Source organism: Microcaecilia unicolor, chromosome 4, assembly GCF_901765095.1.
Source record: "Microcaecilia unicolor chromosome 4, aMicUni1.1, whole genome shotgun sequence".
Lineage (NCBI taxonomy): Eukaryota > Metazoa > Chordata > Amphibia > Gymnophiona > Siphonopidae > Microcaecilia > Microcaecilia unicolor.
In genome coordinates, this window is record NC_044034.1 from 13,742,651 (window position 1) to 13,764,552 (window position 21,902).

A 21,902-nucleotide genomic window follows, 5' to 3' on the forward strand; every position below is an offset into this window, starting at 1 on the left:
TTTTTATTTCAGTTTATGTAGTCAGGATACACCATTGACTTTTGTATGTGATGTTTTAGTTTTGTTTATGATTATATATGTATAAAATGTGATCCACCTTGGTCCAGGTGGACTATAAATCAATAAAACAAACCATGGAATATACAGTAGCAGACCAGTCAGGTTAGGCAGCAGCTAAGCGAGTACAGTTGAAAGAAGAATTACAGTTCATGGTCTCCTTAGTTGCTTTTAATAGGGAAGCTCTTGTGCTCAAAAAGCACGTCTGGGCCCCAATGGCTGCTCCGATGAAAGCGGCAACCCGGGGACCAAAGTCATCTCATTCTGAAGAGATCCTGGCTGGTCCTGGACCAGCAGCTGCAGAAAAAAAAAAAAAGTCTGTGACATTAGCATGTGCCCCACTGGCATCCCCATTGTGGATTCTGTCCACAGGAACAGGGAAAGCGCTTTTCAAGATACAAATTATTATCCAGGTGCAGTCGACATTTCATGGAGTTAACTTATGTGCCTGTTAGAAAAGGACTGACTTACTCCCCTTTCAGTGCAGTCTGCTGCTGGGCCTGAGACCAGAGCCTTCCAGCCTCAAGTGTACCACAATCATTTGGCAGTTAAGGTCTCAGTTTCCTCTTTTTCCCCAGGCCCCTGCTGCTAGGGAAAAATCTATAAATGACACTCTTACCTGCTGCTGTCTCTTCCTTTGCTCTCTGCAGTTGGAAGGCATGAAGCCAGCAAGGTCTCACAAGATTACAGAACTCTACCTGTTCCGACATCAGAACGAGCTGGCCAAGGAGACGGTGACAGCAGAAGGTAAGGAACCCCATTTGCTTGATTTCCCTTGTCGGCTGGAGGCCATCCAGAGGGAAGGGAAGAGAAGGTGCTAATGCCAGCGGGGACGGGGAATGAGGGGGGGAGGGGGAATACTGATGATGCAGAAGGTGGAGTGACGAGGCCTCATGGTGACCTTAGGTAAATCACTTTCTCTCCCATTCCCTCAGGAACCTATGTAAGTAGTAAGCTCTTCAGGACAGGGACATAGTGTAACTAAAGAATTATCACCAGTGAGAACCACTGCCTACAGCCAGCAGGGTTATCAAAATAACTAGTATAATTATTAAGGAAGAGAAGGAAGGCGGTGGTGTGTCACGACAAAATAAACCAGGATCAGAGGTACTATAGCATTTTAAAAAAGGATTGAAACCACTGCTACAGGCAAGACCAAAATGTAAATCAGAAAACCAGAACTGGGTGAGTCTGGCTGGTGACACTGGACTAAGGAAGCATTAAAAAAAACACAATATCATCACTGCCACCTTCATATTCAGAAGGTCATGCCCAGGCCTTCTGCTATGTTTGGAGTTTGGAAAATCCGAGTCAGCAGAGAAACGTAAACAGTGGCAACAGTGCAAACTTCTGAGACGTCACCCACGGTTATCAGAGGTGATGCTTCTGTCCTATCCAACCCAAAGTGAGGAGGTGGCAGGGGTTTGCAGGGTCTTCCTACTCTCCACATGTGCTGGCATGCTGCTCGATCAGTGTGGCACTGTACCGAAAGCCACAGAGAGGACACGAGACAAAGCGAGTCTCCTCCGTGAAGGAAGAACTGAAGTCACCATTGTGCAGAACCTCCTCTGATGAGGACGTCGACGACGACTCTTCAAGATCCTCTACCTCTCCACAGCGAGAAGCATGAAGGGGAAGGAAATCCAGCTGGAACCAATCTGTGGGCAAGGAAAGACAAGACACAGGATTACTCACAGCTAAAAATATATCAATCACATAGCTAAAAGGCTGTACAGAGGCAAGACAGAAAGATACTCAAAAGCTATGACTAGTGGCCAGAAACAAACTTGCGAAGAAGTATGAAAAATGGACAGCTGTCCAATAACACTGGAGAGGAAACAGGGGAGACAGCTTACCCTTATCCACTCTCTTATCACCTCTCGTCTTGATTATTTTAACCTACTACTCACCGGCCTCCCTCTTAGCCATCTCTCTCCTCTTCAATCAATCCAAACCTCTGCTGCGCAACTCATTTTCCGCCAAAGTCGCTATGCCCACATTAGCCCTCTCCTTAAGTCACTTCACTGGCTCCCTATCCGTTTCCGTATTCAAGCTTCTCTTATTGACCTATAAGTGTATTCACTCTGCCGCTCCCCAGTGCCTCTCCACTCGTCTCTCCCTACGCTCCCCCTCGGGTACTCCGTTCTGTGGATAAATCTCTCGTCTGTCCCCTTCTCCTCTACTGCTAATTCCAGACTCCGTTCCTTTTATCTTGCTGCACCTCACGCCTGGAATAGACTTCCCGAGCCTGTACGTCTAGCCCCGTCTCTGGCCGTTTTCAAGTCCAAACTTAAAGCCCACCTCTTTATCACTGCTTTTGACTCCTAACCACTACTCACTTGCCCTGTCCTTTTATCCTCACCTCTTTATTCCCTTACCCTTATTGTTCTGTCTGTTTACCTGTCTTATCTAGATTGTAAGCTCTTTGAGCAGGGACTGTCTTTTTTGTGTATGGTGTACAGCGCTGCGTATGCTTTGTAGTGCTATAGAAATAAGTAGTAGTAATGTAGAAGCCTGCCCTTGCAGATCAGCAACACGGCCGCACAGGCTTCTGTTTCTGTGAGTCTGACGTCCTGCACGTACGTGCAGGACGTCAGACTCACAGAAACCTGCGCGGCTGTGTTGCTGATCTGCAAGGGCAGGCTTCTAGATGGAATGTTGCTATTGGAGGAGTAGCCTAGTGGTTAGTGCAGTGGAACATGGAATGTTGTTACTATTTGAGATTCTACATGGAATGTTGCTACTATTTGAGATTCTATTGCTACTATTTGAGATTCTACATGGAATGTTGCTATTCCACTAGCAACATTCCATATTTAGATTGTGAGCTCTTTGAGCAGGGACTGTCTTTTTGTGTATGGTGGAAATGATTAGTAGTAGTAGTAGAGAGAGCTAAATTGTCAGCTAGTGCTCTCGGTCACATACAGAAATGCAGTGCTTGACCTAGAAACAGGGGAAGGGAGCAGAACACAGGAGAAAAAGGGAGAAATGCTGGTCACTGTACACAGGTGGCAGCCAATTTCATAAACAGGGCACGTATGCGAGAAGTCAAAAAAGCCATTTATTTTATAAAGCAACACAGGTACTTATATACCTTTACAAAACGGCCTTGTACAATGACTTTGCATAGCAGACAAACCCTCTCACACAAATTCACACCTACACACGTTTGTGGGTAGAAACTTAACTAGCCCTGGTTAAATTACTTAAGGATTCTTGGAAACGAACAAACAGAAGATAACATAAAGGTACAATGTTATGTTAAACAGTTATGCATTAAAATTTGCAGAATTATGTTGTCATATGCCTGGAATAGACTTCCTGGACCTATAGGTCTAGCTCCATCTCTACCTGTTTTCAAATCTATGCTGAAAACCCACCTTTTCACTGCTGCTTTTAGCTCCTAGCCACAGTTGCCCTCCCCTTGTCCCTTCCTCCCTTCTCACCCATTACTTCCCTCACCCGTACCTGTCTTGTTTGTCTGTATGACTTAGACTGTAAGCTCTTTTGAGCAGGGACTTTCTCTTTGTATCAGGTGTTCAGCGCTGCGTGCGTCTGGTAGCGCTATACAAATGCTAATAATCAAACATATAAACGGCGAGTGACCGTACTCACTCGCAAATGCGCAGTAGAGACCTTCTCTGCCCCGCCCCCACGTCAATACGTGATGACGGGGGGCGGAACACAGAGGGTCTGTACTGCGCATTAATGCTGAGGGAGGGAAACCGCCGTCTAACGCTCCCCCCACCCGAGTCGCCGCCGCCACCCACCTTCTACCCGGTCGGGCCCTCGCTCCGCTATTGAAACAGCGAGGGTCCGGGAACGCAGCACTGAGCTCTGCTGAGCTGCCGACATCGCCCTTCCTTCTTCTTCTCTGCCTCTGTCCCGCCCTCGACGACGTTACGTCACACGAGGGCGGGACAGGCAGAGAAGAAGAACGAAGGCCGACGTCGGCAGCTCAGCAGAGCTCAGTGCTGCGTTCCCGGACCCTCACTGTTTCAATAGCGGAGCGAGGGCCCGGCCGGGTGGAAGGTGGGTGGTGACGGCTCGGTGGGGGGGGGGGGGGGGGGGGGGGGGGGGGGGGGGGGCGCGAACGCGGAGGGGGAGGGGCAGCGGCGAACTTGGCGGTGGGGGCGGGCCTTTCAACCCCCCCCCCCCCTTCCTATAATAGCCCGTTTTTACGGGCTCAAAGTCTAGTAATAATAATAAAAGCAACTCTGAAAGGTGCAAAGTTTGGACACCTTTCTAGTTGATTCATTACCAGTTTAAGTTGTTAATAATGCTCAATAATGTTTAGGCCTACAATTCAGGTAAAGACAGTTGCGCAGTTCAATACTCTGACCCTTCTAATGTCTTAGCTTGTGATTGCTGTTCTGTCTACTTTCAACAGCCACGGTCTTTTCTATATAGCAGTCTAAGCATTTGTAAATAAAGATCATTCACTGGTACAGAGAGAGAAGGCAATTTCCACTGTCAAAAACACTGTTAAGAAAATGGAAGCTACATGGAACTGTTGAAGTCAAGGCTCTGAAAAAAGTCATAGCTGCAAAAACGAACCCACAGATCACTGCTGAAATGTTTAGCAGACGTTCGAATACTTGCCCTCAGAGCTCCACAGCAGTGCTGCTTAGAGGGCAGTGATCTGCAAGGAAGAGCGGTCAGCAGGAAACTTTTTCTATGGCCTCCTGTCCTTTCTTCACTTCCTACTCTACATCCATTTTTAGCAACAATCTTTCACATTCCGCTTTCTTCCATTTTTCTGTCTCCTTCTCAAATCTAGTTTTCCATATCTTCCCTCTTCCTTCCCATCCACTTACAGCTTTTGCTAGCTCTCCTCTTCCCCTCCATCCATGTGCAGTATTTCATCTTTCTTCCCTTCTCCTCTATCCAGCACTGCCATTGTGTGTGTGTGTGTCCCTACCCTACCTCTTGTGTCCAGCGCTGACCCTCTGTTTCCATCTCCCTCTCTCCTTTTCCAGCATTGCCACTGTGTCCCTGTCCCTTCCTGTGTTCAGCTTCTCCCCCTCCTCCCTTCCATCTGCACCTCTTACTTCAAAGCCCACACATCTCCCTCTCTCCGTTCTCCCCCAGTCTGGCAACCTTCACTCTTCCTTCTTCTGTATGTCCAGCGTATCTCCCTCTTCCCTCCCCACCCCCCCCCCCCCAGGGTCCAGCATCTCCCCTACTCCAGTCCTACGAACTTGCATGTCTTCACCAACAGTGATTAACCCAGGCTGCCTCTGGGGCCACCGCCTCCCCCGAGACTCTTCTTCTGCTGCATCCCACCCACATATAAACAAGATGTTGCATCAGAGGAGGCAGGACAAGGAAGAGGGAAGGCCCCTGGGTCAGTCAGAGGCATCCTGGCTTAATCGCTGCAGGCAAAGACATGGAGGTTTGAAGGATGGCAGGCGGTAACAAGAGAGGTAAGGAGAAGGATATGAGAGAGATGCCGACTGCAGGGATGGGGGAACAGGAGCAAGCATGCATTGTGAATACTCAAACCAGGCAGGCAGGATGTCTCTGCAGAGCAGCCACGTACTTATTTATTTGTAGCATTTGTATGCCACATTTTCCCACCAATTTGCAGGCTCAATGTGGCTTACATTTGCCGTAGTGGCGGTTGCCATTTCCGGGTAACAAAATTACAAATGGTGTTGCGTTAAGGTGCATGTATACATGGCAACCTAGATGGAACATCACATACGTGGAACAGCTTCTATTAGATTGTAAGCTCTTTGAGCAGGGACTGTCTTTCTTCTATGTTTGTGCAGCGCTGCGTATGCCTTGTAGCGCTATAGAAATGCTAAATAGTAGTAGTAGTAACAGTTCATGATATATATATATATCCCATGTGCATACATACATGGTAAAGAAGAATACATTATGGTATTGCTTGAAGGTTCCTGGGTGATAATTGGATTATAACATACATTAGGTCATCGGCTATGGAAGGACAACAGAGGAGGGAACTGGCCTGCTGGCCGGTGGAGGAAGTGGCCCAGCACACTGTTCTTCAATGCAAGGCTGTGGCTGCATCCAGCAGGGAAAAGCAGAATGACAGCAGGGGCCACTCCACAGGGGCCGCCTCTAGCCCACAGGCCTTGCATTAGGGATTCATTTGAAACATACAACCTCACTAGGGCTGTCTTAAGTTTTCAAACATTTTTAAATCCGTGTGTATACTTTACAAAATCCACACGTACATTATAACCTCTGCTCCAGCTCTGTTCAAAATCAGAACAGCTACATGCGGATTGTAATAAAGTCGATGCTCCCTTGCAGTGTCAACTTCTTAAGCACGTGTACTGCTTTATAACAGCCCTGCTTCCTTGTCTAAAGCACACTCTACTTTTATTCTGCCAGTGTCGCTATGCTCATATTAGCCCTCTCCTCAGGTCACTTCGTTGGCTCCCTATCCATTTCCACATACAGTTCAAAAAATTACAAATAAGAAAGGAACTGGGATCCAAGATGGTGACGGTTCGAGCAGCTTAAGCGGACACACTCAGAGATTGCAGCAGCTGACTCTTGTGAGAGCGTCTTACCTATCTATCGATGGGGAAGAGGAGAGGCAAAGTCCGGGAGGCTCCCCATGTCCCGGGCGGAACGCCCCAGCTACTCCAGACGACGCTGGAGCAATTCCGAGTTTTCTCCGCTCCTGAGTTGGCGTCTACTCCTTCAGCCGAAGCTGGCGCTTTGACGCTAGACGGCAGTGGAGACGGGGCTTCCCTGAGCCCCGTCGAGCGTGCGGCACCTCCACAACCCGGAAGAGAAGCTCTAAGTGCGAGCCCTGTCGCTGCAATCCTAGGAGGAATACAAGGCGAACAGGGAGGGAGCCAGCACGAGAGGACATCTGGAGCCGATAAGCAGGAGGGACCGGGACTATCATCTACTCACGTTCTTTCTAAAACCGTGAGTATCCTGGAGCAAGCCTCCAAGGCCCCTCTTCCGGAGTTTTTAGTGGGAATGGTAGTGAAACCTGCCGTAGTGACTTTGGAGTCACTATGGGACTTAACCTCTACGACCCAATCTGCACTACAAGCTCTAGTTTTGAAAAATATGGAGACAATTAAAGCACTTTCGGAGACTGCGTTAAATCAAATACAAACTTGTGAACTCCAGGCTTCGGAGGTTAAGAAATTGTCAGAAAAAACTGAAAAACTTGCACTGGTGGAACAAACTTTAATTAAGGACAAAAACTTCACTTTAAGACGCCTGGAGCATTTGGAAAATTATTCTAAGAGAGATTGACTTTACGTTTCATAAATTTTCCTAGATCCCCTTTAATACTTCCAATCCAGATGGTTAGAAAATATTTAATAGAAACTCTGGGAATGCCTGAGAATTCATTGCCACCTATAACCCGTGCTTATTATATACAAGTGGATGGGAATATCCCAGAAAATTTACAGAGGCAAGATGCAATGAATCTCACGGCATTCCTCGAGTCTTCTCTTGAGGTTATAACCCAAAGGACCACTTTACTGGTCACATTTGCGTTGGAAATAGATAGAGACGCTGTGCTCAAACTTTCTTTGAGACACTTGGATTCGCTGTTTTTGGGTTCAAAAGTTAGAGTATTTCCTGACTTATCCAGGGAAACTCAGAGGAGACTTAAGATGTTCTTGTTGTTACACCCTAGGGTAATAGCAATTGGGGCAGACTTTCTTCTCAGATTCCCATGTATATGTAGAATAAAATTTCAACTTAAACAATATCAATTTTTTGAACCAAAACAGCTGGAGGACTTTATAATAAGCAGAGAAGAGGTCAGAGTACAGGTTTAGTCTCATATGTAACACTGTTTGGCAGATTAGAGTAACCCACTTAGGAATTAAGCTGGTTTTTTTTCCCCCCTTTTGTGAAATTGCTTAAGATTTAAGTATAGATATTTCCTTTTTCTTGGATCAATTACTTAAATTTGTGGGCGATAGTTGAGTACCCTTGAGGTCGATTATATTTGCATATTGAATGATGATTTTTCTTTTGGTGTATTTTCACTCATAAGTATATATTATGAATGTTAAAATTAATAAATAAAGAATTTAAAAAAAAAAAAAAGAAAGGAACTGCATTTTTCAATAGGAAAGAGAAGTCACACACCCAAGAGATTCGGACAACAGAGGGACTAAAGTAGTAGAGGTATCTGGGAGGGGGAGGGAAGGGGAAGGAGACTTTCATCCAGCAGGATATAAGTATGTTGAGGCGTCATTCCAGGTGAAAACCATTTCTCAGCTGCTAGACTCACCTCCACAGATAGGACAGCTTCCGGCTTCCTCGCCTACACCAGGGCTGCTTCCCACGGTAGTAGATCTTCTCATCCGTGAGACGCCATTCTGGCCCCTTCGCCCTCCTCTCCCCCGTCTGAGTCCAGAGGATGTGCGAGACACAGACCTGTGGTTTCAAGGGCAGCAACTTAGTCCAGCATGTGCATTACAGAGTGTGACCTGCAGCTCAGGAGGTTTCCTCACCTTCAGGGCCTTAGGTGTATCGTGATGTGCTAGGGATCCGATGACAGAGGGCAACTGCCACTACAAGGCCAACCCCTGAAGCTGGTAAACCCCCACTATACCCCCCCACACGTCCCTGGCAAAGAAAAAGCCACTGTGGAGGAGTAGCCTAAGGGCTTGAGCAGTGGGCTGAGAACCAAGGAAGCCACAATTCAAAACCCACTGTGGCAAGTCACTTAACCCTCCACTGCCTCAGGTACAAACTTACACCGAGTCTTTCAGGGACAGGAAATTACCTACTGTAGCTGAATGTAACCTGTCTTGAGCTACATTGAGAAAGGTGCGAGACAAATTTTAAATGAATAAATAATTGGCACAGAGCAAAAGTGTAATTATGAAACTAAATCCGAGATCTATTAATATCTGAGTGGAGGAGCGGCCTAGTGGTTAGAGCACTGGTCTTGCAATCCAGAGGTGGCTGGTTCAAGTCCCACTGCTGCTGCTTGTGATCTTGGGCAAGTCACTTAACCCTCCATTGCCTCAGGTACAAACTTAGATTGTGAGCCCTCCTGGGACAGAGAAATATCCAGTGTACAGATATGTGACTCACCTTGAGCTACTACTGAAAAAGGTGTGAGCAAAATCTAAATAAATAAATCTTCTAAACGGGCACACAGAACATACCTTCCAACTAGACTGTGATTTATTTTAATAAAAACTATTTGTAATGTATTATAGTGCAGAAGCAGGTTGTGTGTATACCTTAATAAGGCAGAATTCAACATTTAAAAAAAAACCAAACAACCGTGTCTCCTACTCAAACACTAGCACTACATATCCCAGCATTACAAAATTGTCCGAGTTGTAAAAAATCAACTGTTTTAAGAATGGAATTGCAGGCCGTATTCGGACAAATTCTACAAGAATGGAACAATCGGAATACTACTTTTGCCAGTACAAACCCAAAAAGAGTGAAACCCCAGCCCCCAAGCAAATTCTAGCTGTTACTGCCTTGCTTAATAATTCTGCTAGGTGATAAGCTATAGGTTACTTTCCCTTTAAGCGCAGGCTGGAAGCTGAAAGGATGCCCCTGGGGGCAGCAGATACTCAAGATGACAGAGTTAGGAGCTTTGCTGCTGCAGCAGGTCTCCAGAGGGGAATAATCAGATTCAGCTTACATATGGAAAACAATTTGTTTCATCAGTTTACCTTCCTGTGTTGCTTTGCTGTCTCGCTTTCCTCTCTCCACTCGGATTCTGCTGGACTTTCTTCACAGGTGGAGCCCCAGAGGACTCGGAACAGGAGCCTAAAGAGCAAAGCAAGGACAGTGAGGAGATCCCCCAATCAAGATCCATGTGTGTCTGACAAGAAAGCAAGAGGAGGGGAGACATGATAGAGGTATATAAAATATTGAGTGGAGTGGAACAAGTGGACGTGAAGCGTCTGTTCACGCTTTCCAAAAATACTAGGACTAGGGGGCATGCGATGAAACTACAGTGTAGTAAATTTAAAACAAATTGGAGAAACCTTTTCTTCACCCAACACATAATTAAACTCTGGAATTCGTTGCCGGAGAAAGTGAAGGCGGTTAGCTTAGCAGAGTTTAAAAATGGGTTCGACGGTTTCCTAAAGGACAAGTCCATAAACCACTACTAAATGGACTTGGGAAAAATCCACAATTCCAGGAATAACATGTATAGAATGTTTGTATGTTTGGGAAGCTCGCCAGGTGCCCTTGGCCTGGATTGGCCGCTGCCGTGGACAGGATGCTGGACTCGATGGACCTTTCGTCTTTTCCTAGTGTGGCATTACTTATGTACTTATTTTAAGTACATAAGTATTGCCATACTGGGACAGACCAAAGGTCCACCATGCCCAGCATCCTGTTTCCAACAGTGGCCAATCCAGGTCACAAGTACCTGGCAAGATCCCAAAAAAGTACAAAACATTTTATACTGCTTATCCCAGAAATAAGCAGTGGATGTTCCCCAAGTACATTTTAATAATGGTCTATGGACTTTTCCTTTAGGAAGCTGTCCAGACCTTTTTTTAAACCCTGTTAAGCTAACTGCCATTACCACATTCCCTGGCAACAAATTCCAGAGTTTAATTATATGTTGAGTGAAGAAAAATTTTCTCCGATTCATTTTAAATTTACTACTTTGTAGCTTCATTGCATGCCCAGTATTTCTGGAAAGAGTAAACAATTCACATCTTCCGTTCCATTCCACTCATTATTTTAAAGACCTCTATCATATCTCTCCTCAGCCGTCTTTTCTCCAAGCTGAAGAGCCCTAGCCGCTTTAGCCTTTCCTCATAGGGTAGTCTTCCCCTTTATCATTTTCGTTGCCCTTCTCTGCACCTTTTCTAATTCCACTATATATCTTTTTGGAGATGCAGTGATTAGAACTGAATACAATATTCGAGGTGCGGACAGGACAGAGAACTACAACACACATCACTGAATTCTTCTACTCTCATGCTTTTATTTACTAGAAGTTTCTTTGTGAACTGAAAGCAGCAAACTGGAACCTGTTACCCACTGAACTGGTAAACCATGTACAAAAGCAATGCAAACTTCACATGCCACAGGAGAGAGTGAATGTGCGAGTGTGTGTGTGTGAGAGAGAGAGAGTGAGTCTGGGTGCAAGTGTGTCTATGAGAATGAGAGTGTGTGCAAGTGCGTATGTGAGACACAGTGTGAGAGAGAGTGTGTTTCACACAGATACAGTGTGTGCGAGAGTGTGTGTGAGCCACAGACGCTCTGTGAGACTGAGTGTATGAGACCAAGAGAGTGTGTGAGTGACTGTGTGACACAGAGAGTGAATGTGATACAGTGCGAGACAGAGTGTGTGAGAGACAGAGTGTGATAGAGAAAGACATTTACTGTGAGAGAGAGAGTGTGTGAGAGAGAGAGTGTGTGTGTGACAGAGATACCCCCCCCCCCCCCCCCTCTCTCTGGTGTCTGAGCGTTACTGTGCAGGACGTTGAGCTCTGGCTGTGCTTCAAGGAACTGACCAATCCTATTTAATAGAATGCACCTCCAACATTCTGAAGCCGAGAAACCTCGTGTGGTTGGTCACTTCTGCTTGTGACGAACCCGGACGTACGTGATGTCAATTCAGGAGATGGATACAGAGAGCAGGAATGCCTCAGCCATGCAGTCAGCTTCAGAATGTTGGAGGTGCATTTTATTATATAGGATTTGTTACATTTGTATCCCACATTATCCCACCTTTTTGCAGGCTCAATGTGGCTTACAAGGTACCGTAAATGGCGTTAGCCGATTCCAGTCTGAACAAATACAAGGTGATATTGTGGTAGAATGAGGTACATGTATGGTAGGTACAATTGGGGGGAACTTAGAGAGGGAGAGGAAGAGTTAGGATATGTCCATTATGGTCTTTGGTTAAGTTGTGTCGCAGGTATCCAGGTATTTTTATGTTGGGTCGGTGGGGTATGATCTTCTGAACAGGTCTGTTTTTAGTGCTTTCCAGAATTTTAGGTGATCGAGCGTAGTTTTTACTGCTTTTGGTAATGCGTTCCATAGTTGTGCGCTTGAGTAGGAAAAGCTGGATGCATAGGTGGATTTGTACTTGAGTCCTTTGCTGCTTGGGTAATGGAGGTTTAGGTATGATCGTGCAGATTTTGTGGTGTTTCTGGTTGGAAGGGCTAGAGATAACTTTGCCCTATGAGAAAAAGGAGTTGGATTCTAAACTTCAAAGAGACTCCGGCGAATGGACAGAAAATCTACTACTGCACTGGGACTCCCTTTCCATACAATTACGGGAAGTCCATGCTGTCACTCTGGAAATCTCCACAGAGGCTGATCTCAAGTGGGCTCTAGATGCAGCCATGGCTCAGACATTGTCAGCCTTGACAAGAACTTCTAAGCTCAGGCCTGCTTGAGCAGAAGACAAGACTTAGCAAATCCCACGGTGACCAGAAATTTATACTCCAAGACATACCCTCCCTACCTCGGACAGTTTGAAAATACGCCGGTGTCACACTCAATCGCAACCTTACCCTCGACAGTCAAGTAAACTCTGTAACAAAGAAAATGTTCTATTCAATGTGGAAGCACAAACGATTAAAACTACTACTACTTAACATTTCTAGAGCGCTACTAGGGTTACGCAGCGCTGTACAGTTTAACAAAGAAGGACAGTTCCTGCTCAAAGGAGCTTACAATCTAAAGGACGAAATGTCAAGTTGGGGCAGTCTAGATTTCCGGAATAGAGGTAAAGTGGTTAAAACCTTTCTTCCCAAGAGCAACTTTTCGATACCTAATACAATCAATGGTCCTAAGCCATGCAGATTATTGCAACGGAATCTACGCGGGCTGCAAAGAACAACTCATAAAAAAACTCCAGACTGCCTACTTTACATAACAAAATTCTGTGTTACCTATTACTATGTAAGCCGCATTGAGTCTGCTTTTAGTGGGAAAGTGCGGGATACAAATATAATAAAATACAGCAGCCAGGCTGATATTCAGCAAAACACGCTTTGAAAGTGCCAAACCCCTCCGAGAAAAGTTGCTTTGGCTCCCAATCAAAGAACGGATCATCTTCAAAATCTGCACCTTAGTCCATAAAATCATATGCGGCGTAGTCCCAGAATACATGACAGACCACATAGACTTATCAATAAGAAACAAAGTCAGATCATCAAGATCCTACCTAAACCTACACTACCCAAATTGCAAAGGACTGAAATACAAAACAACTTACGCAGCCGACTTCTCCTACATAAGCGCACAACTATGGAATGGGCTCCCAAAAGCTGTGAAAACAACCCACGACCACTTGAACTTCAGGAAATCACTAAAAACCAACCTCTTCAAAAAGGCCTACCCCAACGACCCCACGTAACCCTCTTCACCTACCAACACAGCATGACTATGATCGAACAGGACAACACGCAATCTTCATCCATTTCGACCCTCCACTTATACCTCATACGATCACTATACAACTTTGTATTTGTTATCCACCAACTGGGTAAATGCCTCTGACGGTACTATGTAAGCCACATTGAGCCTGCAAATAGGTGGGAAAATGTGGGGTACAAATGCAATAAATAAAAGGTGTTTTTGTCGTAGTAGCTGCTGCCATATGTGTTGCCAGAGCAGGGACTTTCCCCTGCCTGCACCATGTGATTCTGAGCATGCGGTGCAGGAACTCGTGTCTCACAGGACTTGAGAAACGGAGACCAGTGGGAGTTCTTGCACTGTGCAGTTTCAGACTCGCAGAAAGCCCCACAAAGTTCAGGGGAGAGAACGTTCCTACTCCCACAGCAAGTTATTTGGCTTGGGGAGGGGAGAGAGAGAAGAAAGCAGGGAGGCTGACTGGCTTGCAAGGTTAGGGTCACTGATTGCTGGGGAGTGATTGTAGTGGCTAAGGGGGTCTTTTACTATGGCAGGCTCACATTTTTGGCACGCACTAAACAGAGATGCCAATGCATTCCTACGGGCGTCTCTAATGTTTAGTGCGCGACAAAAACGTGAGCGAGCAATAGTAAAAGCCCCCCTAAGTGGCTTGCTGGGTGTTGAGGGCTGGCCACAGTCTGTAAGAGTGGTGGAGAGGAATGGGCTAGAAAGATTGGGTGATGTGGGGGAGGGAAGAAGAGAAACAGACTGGTCGGGTGGGGGGAGACTGCAAGAGTATTGTTACGCTGTTAACAAAATTGTAACTTTAATGTTAAACTGTACCCGCTGTACACCGCCTTGGGTGAATCTCTTCATGAAGGCGGTTAATAAATCCCAATAAATAAATAGAATAAAATAAAAGGTCTCGTTTACTAAGCTTTCTCTTTTCCTTTGGACATGGAAAGGGAAAACAGGCTCAGTAAATCAGACCCTAAAAGGAGCAACAGTGGACTACAGAAAGTATCTCCCCACTCCTCAATTTTAATGGAGACCATGGGGATGGAGAGGTCTCAGCTGCTGGATCCTAAATCAAAAGGAAAATCTACCAAAGCATGGCGTAAGTGAAGGTGATACAGTCTGCCCAGGATTACTAGGGGTCAAAACAAAAAGCCGGGTGGATTTGAGGGCAGACTCATGAACCTCTCGCGCATCTTTTAAAAATTAGGTCAGCACTGCAAGCTGGTGTGTGCAGAATCACGATTTACACGTATGTTATACAGGCTGGCATTTAGGCCTGCTCCTGCCCTATTAACCTAGTCTGCGCCAAGTACAAGCCTATGGTACCATTTGTAATCCGAATCATGTAAGATTTATTTATGTGGCTTCCTGAAAATACTGGTAGGAAAATTAAAGTGGAAATCTGACACCACCTTAGAGAGAACCTTTCGATGGGTGTGCAGATGAAAATCTGTATAGGGTGAATCAGTCATTAAAGCCTGGAGGCTCAGTAAATATGAATGCCACAAACAAACGAAGGAATCTAATGACTCAAAGAAAACTTTCATCAGCTGGATTAGAAGAAACTCAGACTGAGCTCTCTGGGGATAAATAAATATATATATACACTAGTAAAAAAGGCCTGTTTCCAAAACAAATGAAACGGGCGCTAGCATGTGTTTTTTGTTTTTTTTTTTTTCTTTTTCTGTTTGATATTAAGGGATATATTTTTTTTTTTAAAAAGGAAGAGAGTTTTTTTTTTTAAGTTGTAAAAAGTCTGTATGAGTGTTTGTGGTTTTGAGGGGGGGTTGTGGGGGTCTATGGGTGTATGCTATTTTTTTTTGGGGGGAGGGGTGTTTGTGGGGTAGGGTAGCGTTGTTCTGTATGAGTGTTTGTGGTTTTGAGGGGGGTTGTGGGTACCATTTTGTGGGGGGGTGTGTGTGTGTATGAGTGTGAAAGCAAGATGTTGTCTGTCCATGGCAGTGTGTGGCATTTTGGGTGGTGGGCAGTTTGGTTGTATGTATGTGTGTTAGTGAGTGATGCTGATTGTCCATATTAGATGTGGGGTTTTTTTTGTGGCTGGTAGGGGGTGATTCTCTGCGTGCGAGTGTGATACAGTAATCTTAATTCAGCAGGGCACTCTGATGTGGTATTTGTAGGCACTTGTATTTTTGTTGAAACCAGAGGGATCCGTTGCAGGCAGGCAGTAGGAGTAGATATGGGGTTTTTTTCGAGTGTGGAATGTGGGTGGTGTTCTGTAGGGGGGGGACGGGGCTGAGGGCGCATGTGTCTGGAGGTCTCCTTGTAGGCACTGATTTCAGCTGGGCACTCAGGTGGGCTGTGATCCGTTTTTTTTAGGGGGGGGTTGGGCGCCGGAGGTTTCCGTTTGGGTGGGGTTTTTTTTTTTTTTGGGGGGGGGGGGGTTGGTTTGGTTTTAGTGTGGAATGTGGGTGGCGTTCTGTAGGGGGGGCGGGGCTGAGGGCGCATGTGTTTGGAAGTCTCTGTTGTAGGCACTGAACGCCGGCTTGGAGACTCACCGCATGAACAGCTTGCAGAGTAAGGTCCGCGATGTAGTGGTTGTTTAGTGGCGTTCTTTGTCCGCGCTTTCCTCGCGGTTGGTCCCCGTGCTGGTAGCTACCCCCTCCTCAGGAAGGGGCGGGACTCGTGTGTGTTTGTTTTTTTTTTCCTGAACGCCGCTGCATTTTCTTCGCTGTCCCACTCCTGCTCCTCTGCAGCACCGGTCCCATTCAAAGGCTTGGTGGTTTCTAAGTCCATGTGAGTGTTTGGGAGGTGGAACCGTACTTTGTGTGCATCACCTGAGGCACAGCCAATCAGCAGCACGTGGGCGGGGCAAACACTGATGTTCAAAAAGTGGTCTCTGCCGCCTCACTTTAGAACGTTGGGAAAGTGAGGCTTCATTAGAATGTTGGAGGTGCGTTATATATATATATATATATATATATATATATATATATATACATATCTACCGTATCTGAATGCACATTGCTTCGATAACTTTCAGGAGACATAATTAATTAAATAAACAAAATTAATAAATCAATCAAATCCAAAGACACAGCAGGTAGTTAGATGGCAGGTTTCAACACAAACAAGCCCTGCATAAACTGAACTAAAGGATGCAGAGGCGGGTTACATGGTGCTCAAAATTAATACTTTGTATCATCTCTGTGATACTTTGTACCATACTTTGTAAGCCGCACTGAACCTACTCTATGTAATTATGTCATCTCTGTGATACATTGTTTCCATACCTGTATTATCTCCGTGATACTTTGTACCACACTTTGTAAGCCGCACTGAACCTGCTGTCGAGCGGGAAACAGCGGGGTATACCGTATTTTTCGGACTATAAGACACTTTTTCCCCCCCAAATTTGGGAGGAAAATGGAGGGTGCGTCTTATAGTCCGAAGGTAGAGATTTGGCTGGCTGGCTGGCTGCCCGCCCTCCCTCCGAGTTTGGGATCGCCCTCCCCCCGGCCCTGTCACCACTTCTCCCCTTACTTACGCGATCTTACCTGGTGGTCCAGTGACGTCGGGGCAGGAAAGAGCCCCCTCTTTCCTGCCCAGCGCGCTGCTCTCCATCCTCCTGTATGCAGCCTGACGGTCTCGGCGAGATTCAAAATGGACGCCGAGACTTCAATTCTCGGCAGCCATTTTGAATCTCGCCGAGACCGTCAGGCAGCAATGCATACAGGAGGATGGAGAGCAGCGCGCTGGGCAGGAAAGAGGGGGCAACCCTGAGGGCGATCCCGAACTTGGAGGGAGGGATTCGGACAAGATGCACCGGAGCACCTAGGTTTTAGAGGAGGGGAAAAAGCAAATTTTTTTTTTTTCCTATTTCCCTCCTCTAAAACCTAGGTGCGTCTTATGGTTTGGTGCGTCTTATAGTCCGAAAAATACGGTAAATGCCACAAATAAATAAAAATAAATACATTAAGGTGAATTCTAACAGAGTTGATCTTTAAACCTGACTACAGCAGATGTCATAGGTATTAAGGCAGTTTTTGTGTGGCTGAAAAATGCATCCATCCATCTGCTGGAGACAGAAAATACTGAGGAGCTGGACTGGATGCCAAGAGAAATGTCTATCTCCACCCCATCCCATAGGTTCTGGAATAATGGGAAGCTACTATGGCACTATCATTCCTGAGTTATTTCACGTTTGCCAGACAGCTCTAGGATGCCCTTCTAACGCTGAACTCAGAAATGCTTCAAGCACTGCTCAGACTCACACATCCCCATCAACAGCAGTACAGTACAGAATCTTTCACTGATAAAGATAAGTTATTGTGAGATCTGCTGTGTCCACCTAGCGTGCTGAATACACCACTGACTGAAGACTTCCAACCTCACCCGACTCAGAGCGGCTCACTGATGCCCCTCCGTCCTCCTCCTGGGCATGTTTCCTTTCCTCCATACCGCTACTGCCCCCTGGTGGGAAAATGAGCCTGCGAGACCGAGCAGCCAAGATCACCATGCGTGCAGTGCGACTCAGACACACACTGTTCCCTACGCGGGGTGCAGAGCCTGGGTCCAGCTGCTGCAGTCGGCTCTTCAGCGCTTCTTCCACAGCACTCCTGTAATAAGGGAAGCACAGAGACGGCCATTCAATTTCTCTCATTACGGATTCACTCCTCTCTCCCTTCTTTTTACCCCTTAACCCTAGAACCGTCAGCAAGCTTATACTCCAAGACCCCAGTTTTATACGGCCGATCTCCTGATTTTTATTCAGCAGTGTTCCAGGATGAGGACAACACCATCTGTCCGATGTTCAGTGCTATTTAACCGGCCAGGAACAGCTCCTGGCCGGTTAAATAGTGCTCAATCAGCTATCCTCTAATACTCAGCGGGAGATATTCCTGGTCAGCGCTGAGCGGGTTTCTATTCCGCAGTCAACCTTGCGGTTCCACACAGATTACAAAACCAAGAAGCTGGACAGTCACCAGAAAATACAAAACTAATCAAACCTACAAAAAAAAAAAAAAATTATAGGTAAAAATACATAAAGTCAGGCAAATTTACAAAGCTACTGTTCTCCGTATTTCCTAAGTAAAAGCGTTTAGAGTTTTGTGAAAGACATAACTAATAGCAGACAATTTTCAGCGCATTGCCGACTAAGTTCAGCAGCCAAATTGGGCCGCCGAAATAGCAGACCTATCCTTGGCTGGTTTCAACTTAACCGGCCAGTGCCGAATATTGACTTGGCCAGTTAAATTGAAACCAGACAAAAAGTAAACTGGAGATGGCCCGGCATTGAATATCCAGGCTCAGCACCGACCGAGGGAGGCAGGCCCAGCTAACTCCCGCAGTCTGATGTTTATTATCACAGATTTTTTTTTCTATTTTGCCAAGCTGAGCAATACGAAGAGATGGGGCTTCCTCAACAAGAGAGTGGTGGGTACTTGGAATGCCCTCCCGCGGGAGGTGGTGGAGATGAAAAAGGTAACGGAATTTTAAAATGTGTGGGATAAACATAAAGGGATCCTGTTCAGAAGGAATGGATCCTCAGAAGCTTAACGGAGATTGGGTGTCAGAGCCAGTGCTGGGCAGACTTCTACGGTCTGTGCCCTGAAATGGCAGATACAAATCAAAGTCAGGTCAGGTATGCACATAAAGTAGCACATATGAATTTATCTTGTTGGGCAGACTCGCTGGTCCGTGCAGGTCTTTTTCTGTCATCTACTATGTTACTATCCAGCTCATTTTTGAAAGACAAGGGTGCCCATCTTCCGACACAAATCGGAAGATGAGCGTCCTTCTCTCAGGGTCGCCCAAATCGGTATAATCGAAAGCCGATTTTGGGCGTCCTCAACTGCTTTCTATCGCGGGGATGACCAAAGTTCAAGGGGGCGTGTAGGCAGTGTACCGAAGGCGGGACGGGGCGTGGTTAAGAGATGGCCGTCTTCGGCCGATAATGGAAAAAAGAAGGGCATCCCTGATGAACATTTGGCCGACTTTACTTGGTCCCTTTTTTTTCACGACCAAGCCTCGAAAAGGTGCCCGAACTGACCAGATGACCACCGGAGGGAATCGGGGATGACGTCCCCTTACTCCCCCAGTGGTCACTAAACCCTCCCACCCCAAAAAAAAAAAAAAAAAAAAAATTAAAACGCATTTTTTTCCAGCCTCTATGCCAGCCTCAAATGTCATACCCAGCTCCATCACAGCAGTATGCAGGTCCCTGGAGCAGATTTTAGTGGGTGCAGTGCACTTCAGACAGGCGGACCCAGGCCCATCCCCCCACCACACCTGTTACACTTGTGGTGGTAAATGGAAGCCCTCCAAAACCCACCTCAAACCCACTGTACTCATATGTAGGTGCCCCCTTCACCCGTAAGGGCTATTGTAGTGGTGTACAGTTGTGGGTAGTGGGTTTTGGAGGGCTCAGCACACAAGGTAAGGGAGCTATGCCCCCTAGGGCGCCGGTTGGTGTCCTGGCATGTGAGGGGGACTAGTGCACTACAAATGCTGTCTCCTCCCATGACCAAAGGGCTTGGATTTGGACATTTTTGAGATAGATGTCTTTGGTTTCCATTATCGCCGAAAACCGAGGACGACCATCTCTAAGGTCAACCTAAAGGTCAAAAATGTAGGCGTCCCCGACCGTACTATCGAAACGAAAGAAGGACGTCCATCTTCTTTCGATAATACGCGTTGCCCCGCCCCTTCACCGGAACGTCCTTAGAGATGGTCGTCCCCGTTCGATTATGCCCCTCCACGTTACCTAGAGTGCATATCCACCAGCCTCTCATTCCCAGACATTGAGGGGTAGATTCAAGAAACAGGCAGGCTAAGCACAGATTCCATAAAGGCAACGGCATGCTCACTCGCTATTACCGAATACTAGCAAAGTCCACATGTATGTGCCTAAGTGCAAGCACATTAGGCCACGTCAAAGACTGGTGTAAGGGATCGCTCCTTACAACATGCACGTGTGACTGCTAGGCATGTCCCTGACCTGCCCATGCCCCTCCCATGGTCACACCCCCTAGTAAATGCACATGATATAATCTGTGCACACACTGTATAGAATAGAGAGTAAGGGCAGTTGCTTGTTAATTAGTACCAACAGTTTATCAGTTCATTATTATGATTGTAACTGACCTTTTTCCATAACTTAAACATGCGGGATGTAAAGAACAAATTATAAGGAAACTTCAGACTGCTCAAAACACGGCAGCCAGGCTTATATTTGGAAAAACGCCAATTGAAAGCGCCAAACCCCTCCGAGAAAAATTGCACTGGCTCCCAATCAAAGAACATGTAGCTTTCAAAATCTGCACCCTGGTCCATAAAATTATCTACGGCGAGGCTCCGGGATACATGACAGACCTCATAGACCTACCAACCAGAAACACAACAAGATCAACACGAACACACCTAAATCTCCACCACCCAAGCTGCAAAGGACTCAAATACAAATCAACCTATGCATCCAGCTTTTTCTACATAAGCACACAACTATGGAACGCACTACCTAAAGCCGTGAAAACAACATATAACCACCTACACTTCCGGAAATCACTAAAAACTTACCTGTTCAAAAAGTCATAACCTACCAATCCTACTGGTGGTTGGGAGATGGGGTTAGTGCTGGGCAGACTTATACAGTCTGTGCCCTGAAAAAGACAGATACAAATCAAGGGGCTGGTGGTTGGGAGGCGGGGCTAGTGCTGGGCAGACTTCTACGGTCTGTGCCCTGAAAAAGACAGATACAAATCAAGGTAAGGTATACACAAAAAGTAGCACATATGAGTTATCTTGTTGGGCAGACTGGATGGACCGTGCAGGTCTTTTTCTGCCGTCATGTTACTTAAAATACCTGAACCCTGCAACACTACGAAACCAAAGCACGTAATGGACATAACGTAACTCTTCCTCTATACAATCCCCTAATACGTTTGTTCCACATGAACCTCATTCTACCACAACATCACCGTGTAACTGTTTATACCGGAATTGGCGAACGCCGTTACAGTACTGCGTAAGCCACACTGAGCCTGCAAATGGGTGGGAAAATGTGGGATACAGATGCAATAAATAAATAAAATAAATAAATAAAAATAATGAACAGAACACAGCACAGAACAGAGCCGGACCAGCAGCAGCGCTGTGCAGAAAAGCCGATCATATTTCCAGTGCCAGCTCCCAGGGTCAGTCTCAGGTGCAATTGAGACGGTGATCATGGCTGGCGGAAGAGACCGAACTTCCAACCACCAGGCAAAGCAACATCTACAGACCGGCTCAAGAGTCCTCTTATACCAAGTTTCACTGGGAGCCACAGCCATGATGACTGGGTCAGACCAGGAAGAGGGGCCCAAACCAGAGATTATTTCCAGGTAGTTGTGAATGAAGAAGGTTTGCGCATCACACAGCTCTGCTTAAAACTAGAGGCTACCAGGCATAATGATTCATCATTGGTGGAAATTCACAAGGAAGGGAGAGAGCAACTGTGGAGCTCATTTGCTTATGGCTCATGTTGATTTGTACCACCCACGGTTCAG

The 21,902-nt window shown here is 46.2% G+C and overlaps 1 protein-coding gene across 2 annotated transcripts in view; it reads right to left on the minus strand.

The window, feature by feature from the left end:
- Positions 1 to 21,902, minus strand: part of LOC115468331 (short transient receptor potential channel 2-like) — a 32,223-nt gene continuing 10,321 nt past the window's right edge. The window contains exons 6-10 of one of the 2 annotated variants that reach the window (XR_003941847.1): positions 17,752 to 17,975; positions 9,720 to 9,816; positions 8,309 to 8,454; positions 1,308 to 1,715; positions 1 to 354 (exon numbers count right to left, since the gene is read on the minus strand). Coding sequence is in view for 1 of the 2 variants with exons in the window: in XM_030199972.1 (XP_030055832.1) it covers positions 1,495 to 1,715; positions 8,309 to 8,454; positions 9,720 to 9,816; positions 17,752 to 17,975 (688 nt within the window). In the remaining variant the exon portion in view is untranslated. Of the gene's footprint in view, positions 355 to 909; positions 1,716 to 8,308; positions 8,455 to 9,719; positions 9,817 to 17,751; positions 17,976 to 21,902 lie in introns of those variants that run through there. The other variant, XM_030199972.1, reaches the window with a different exon arrangement.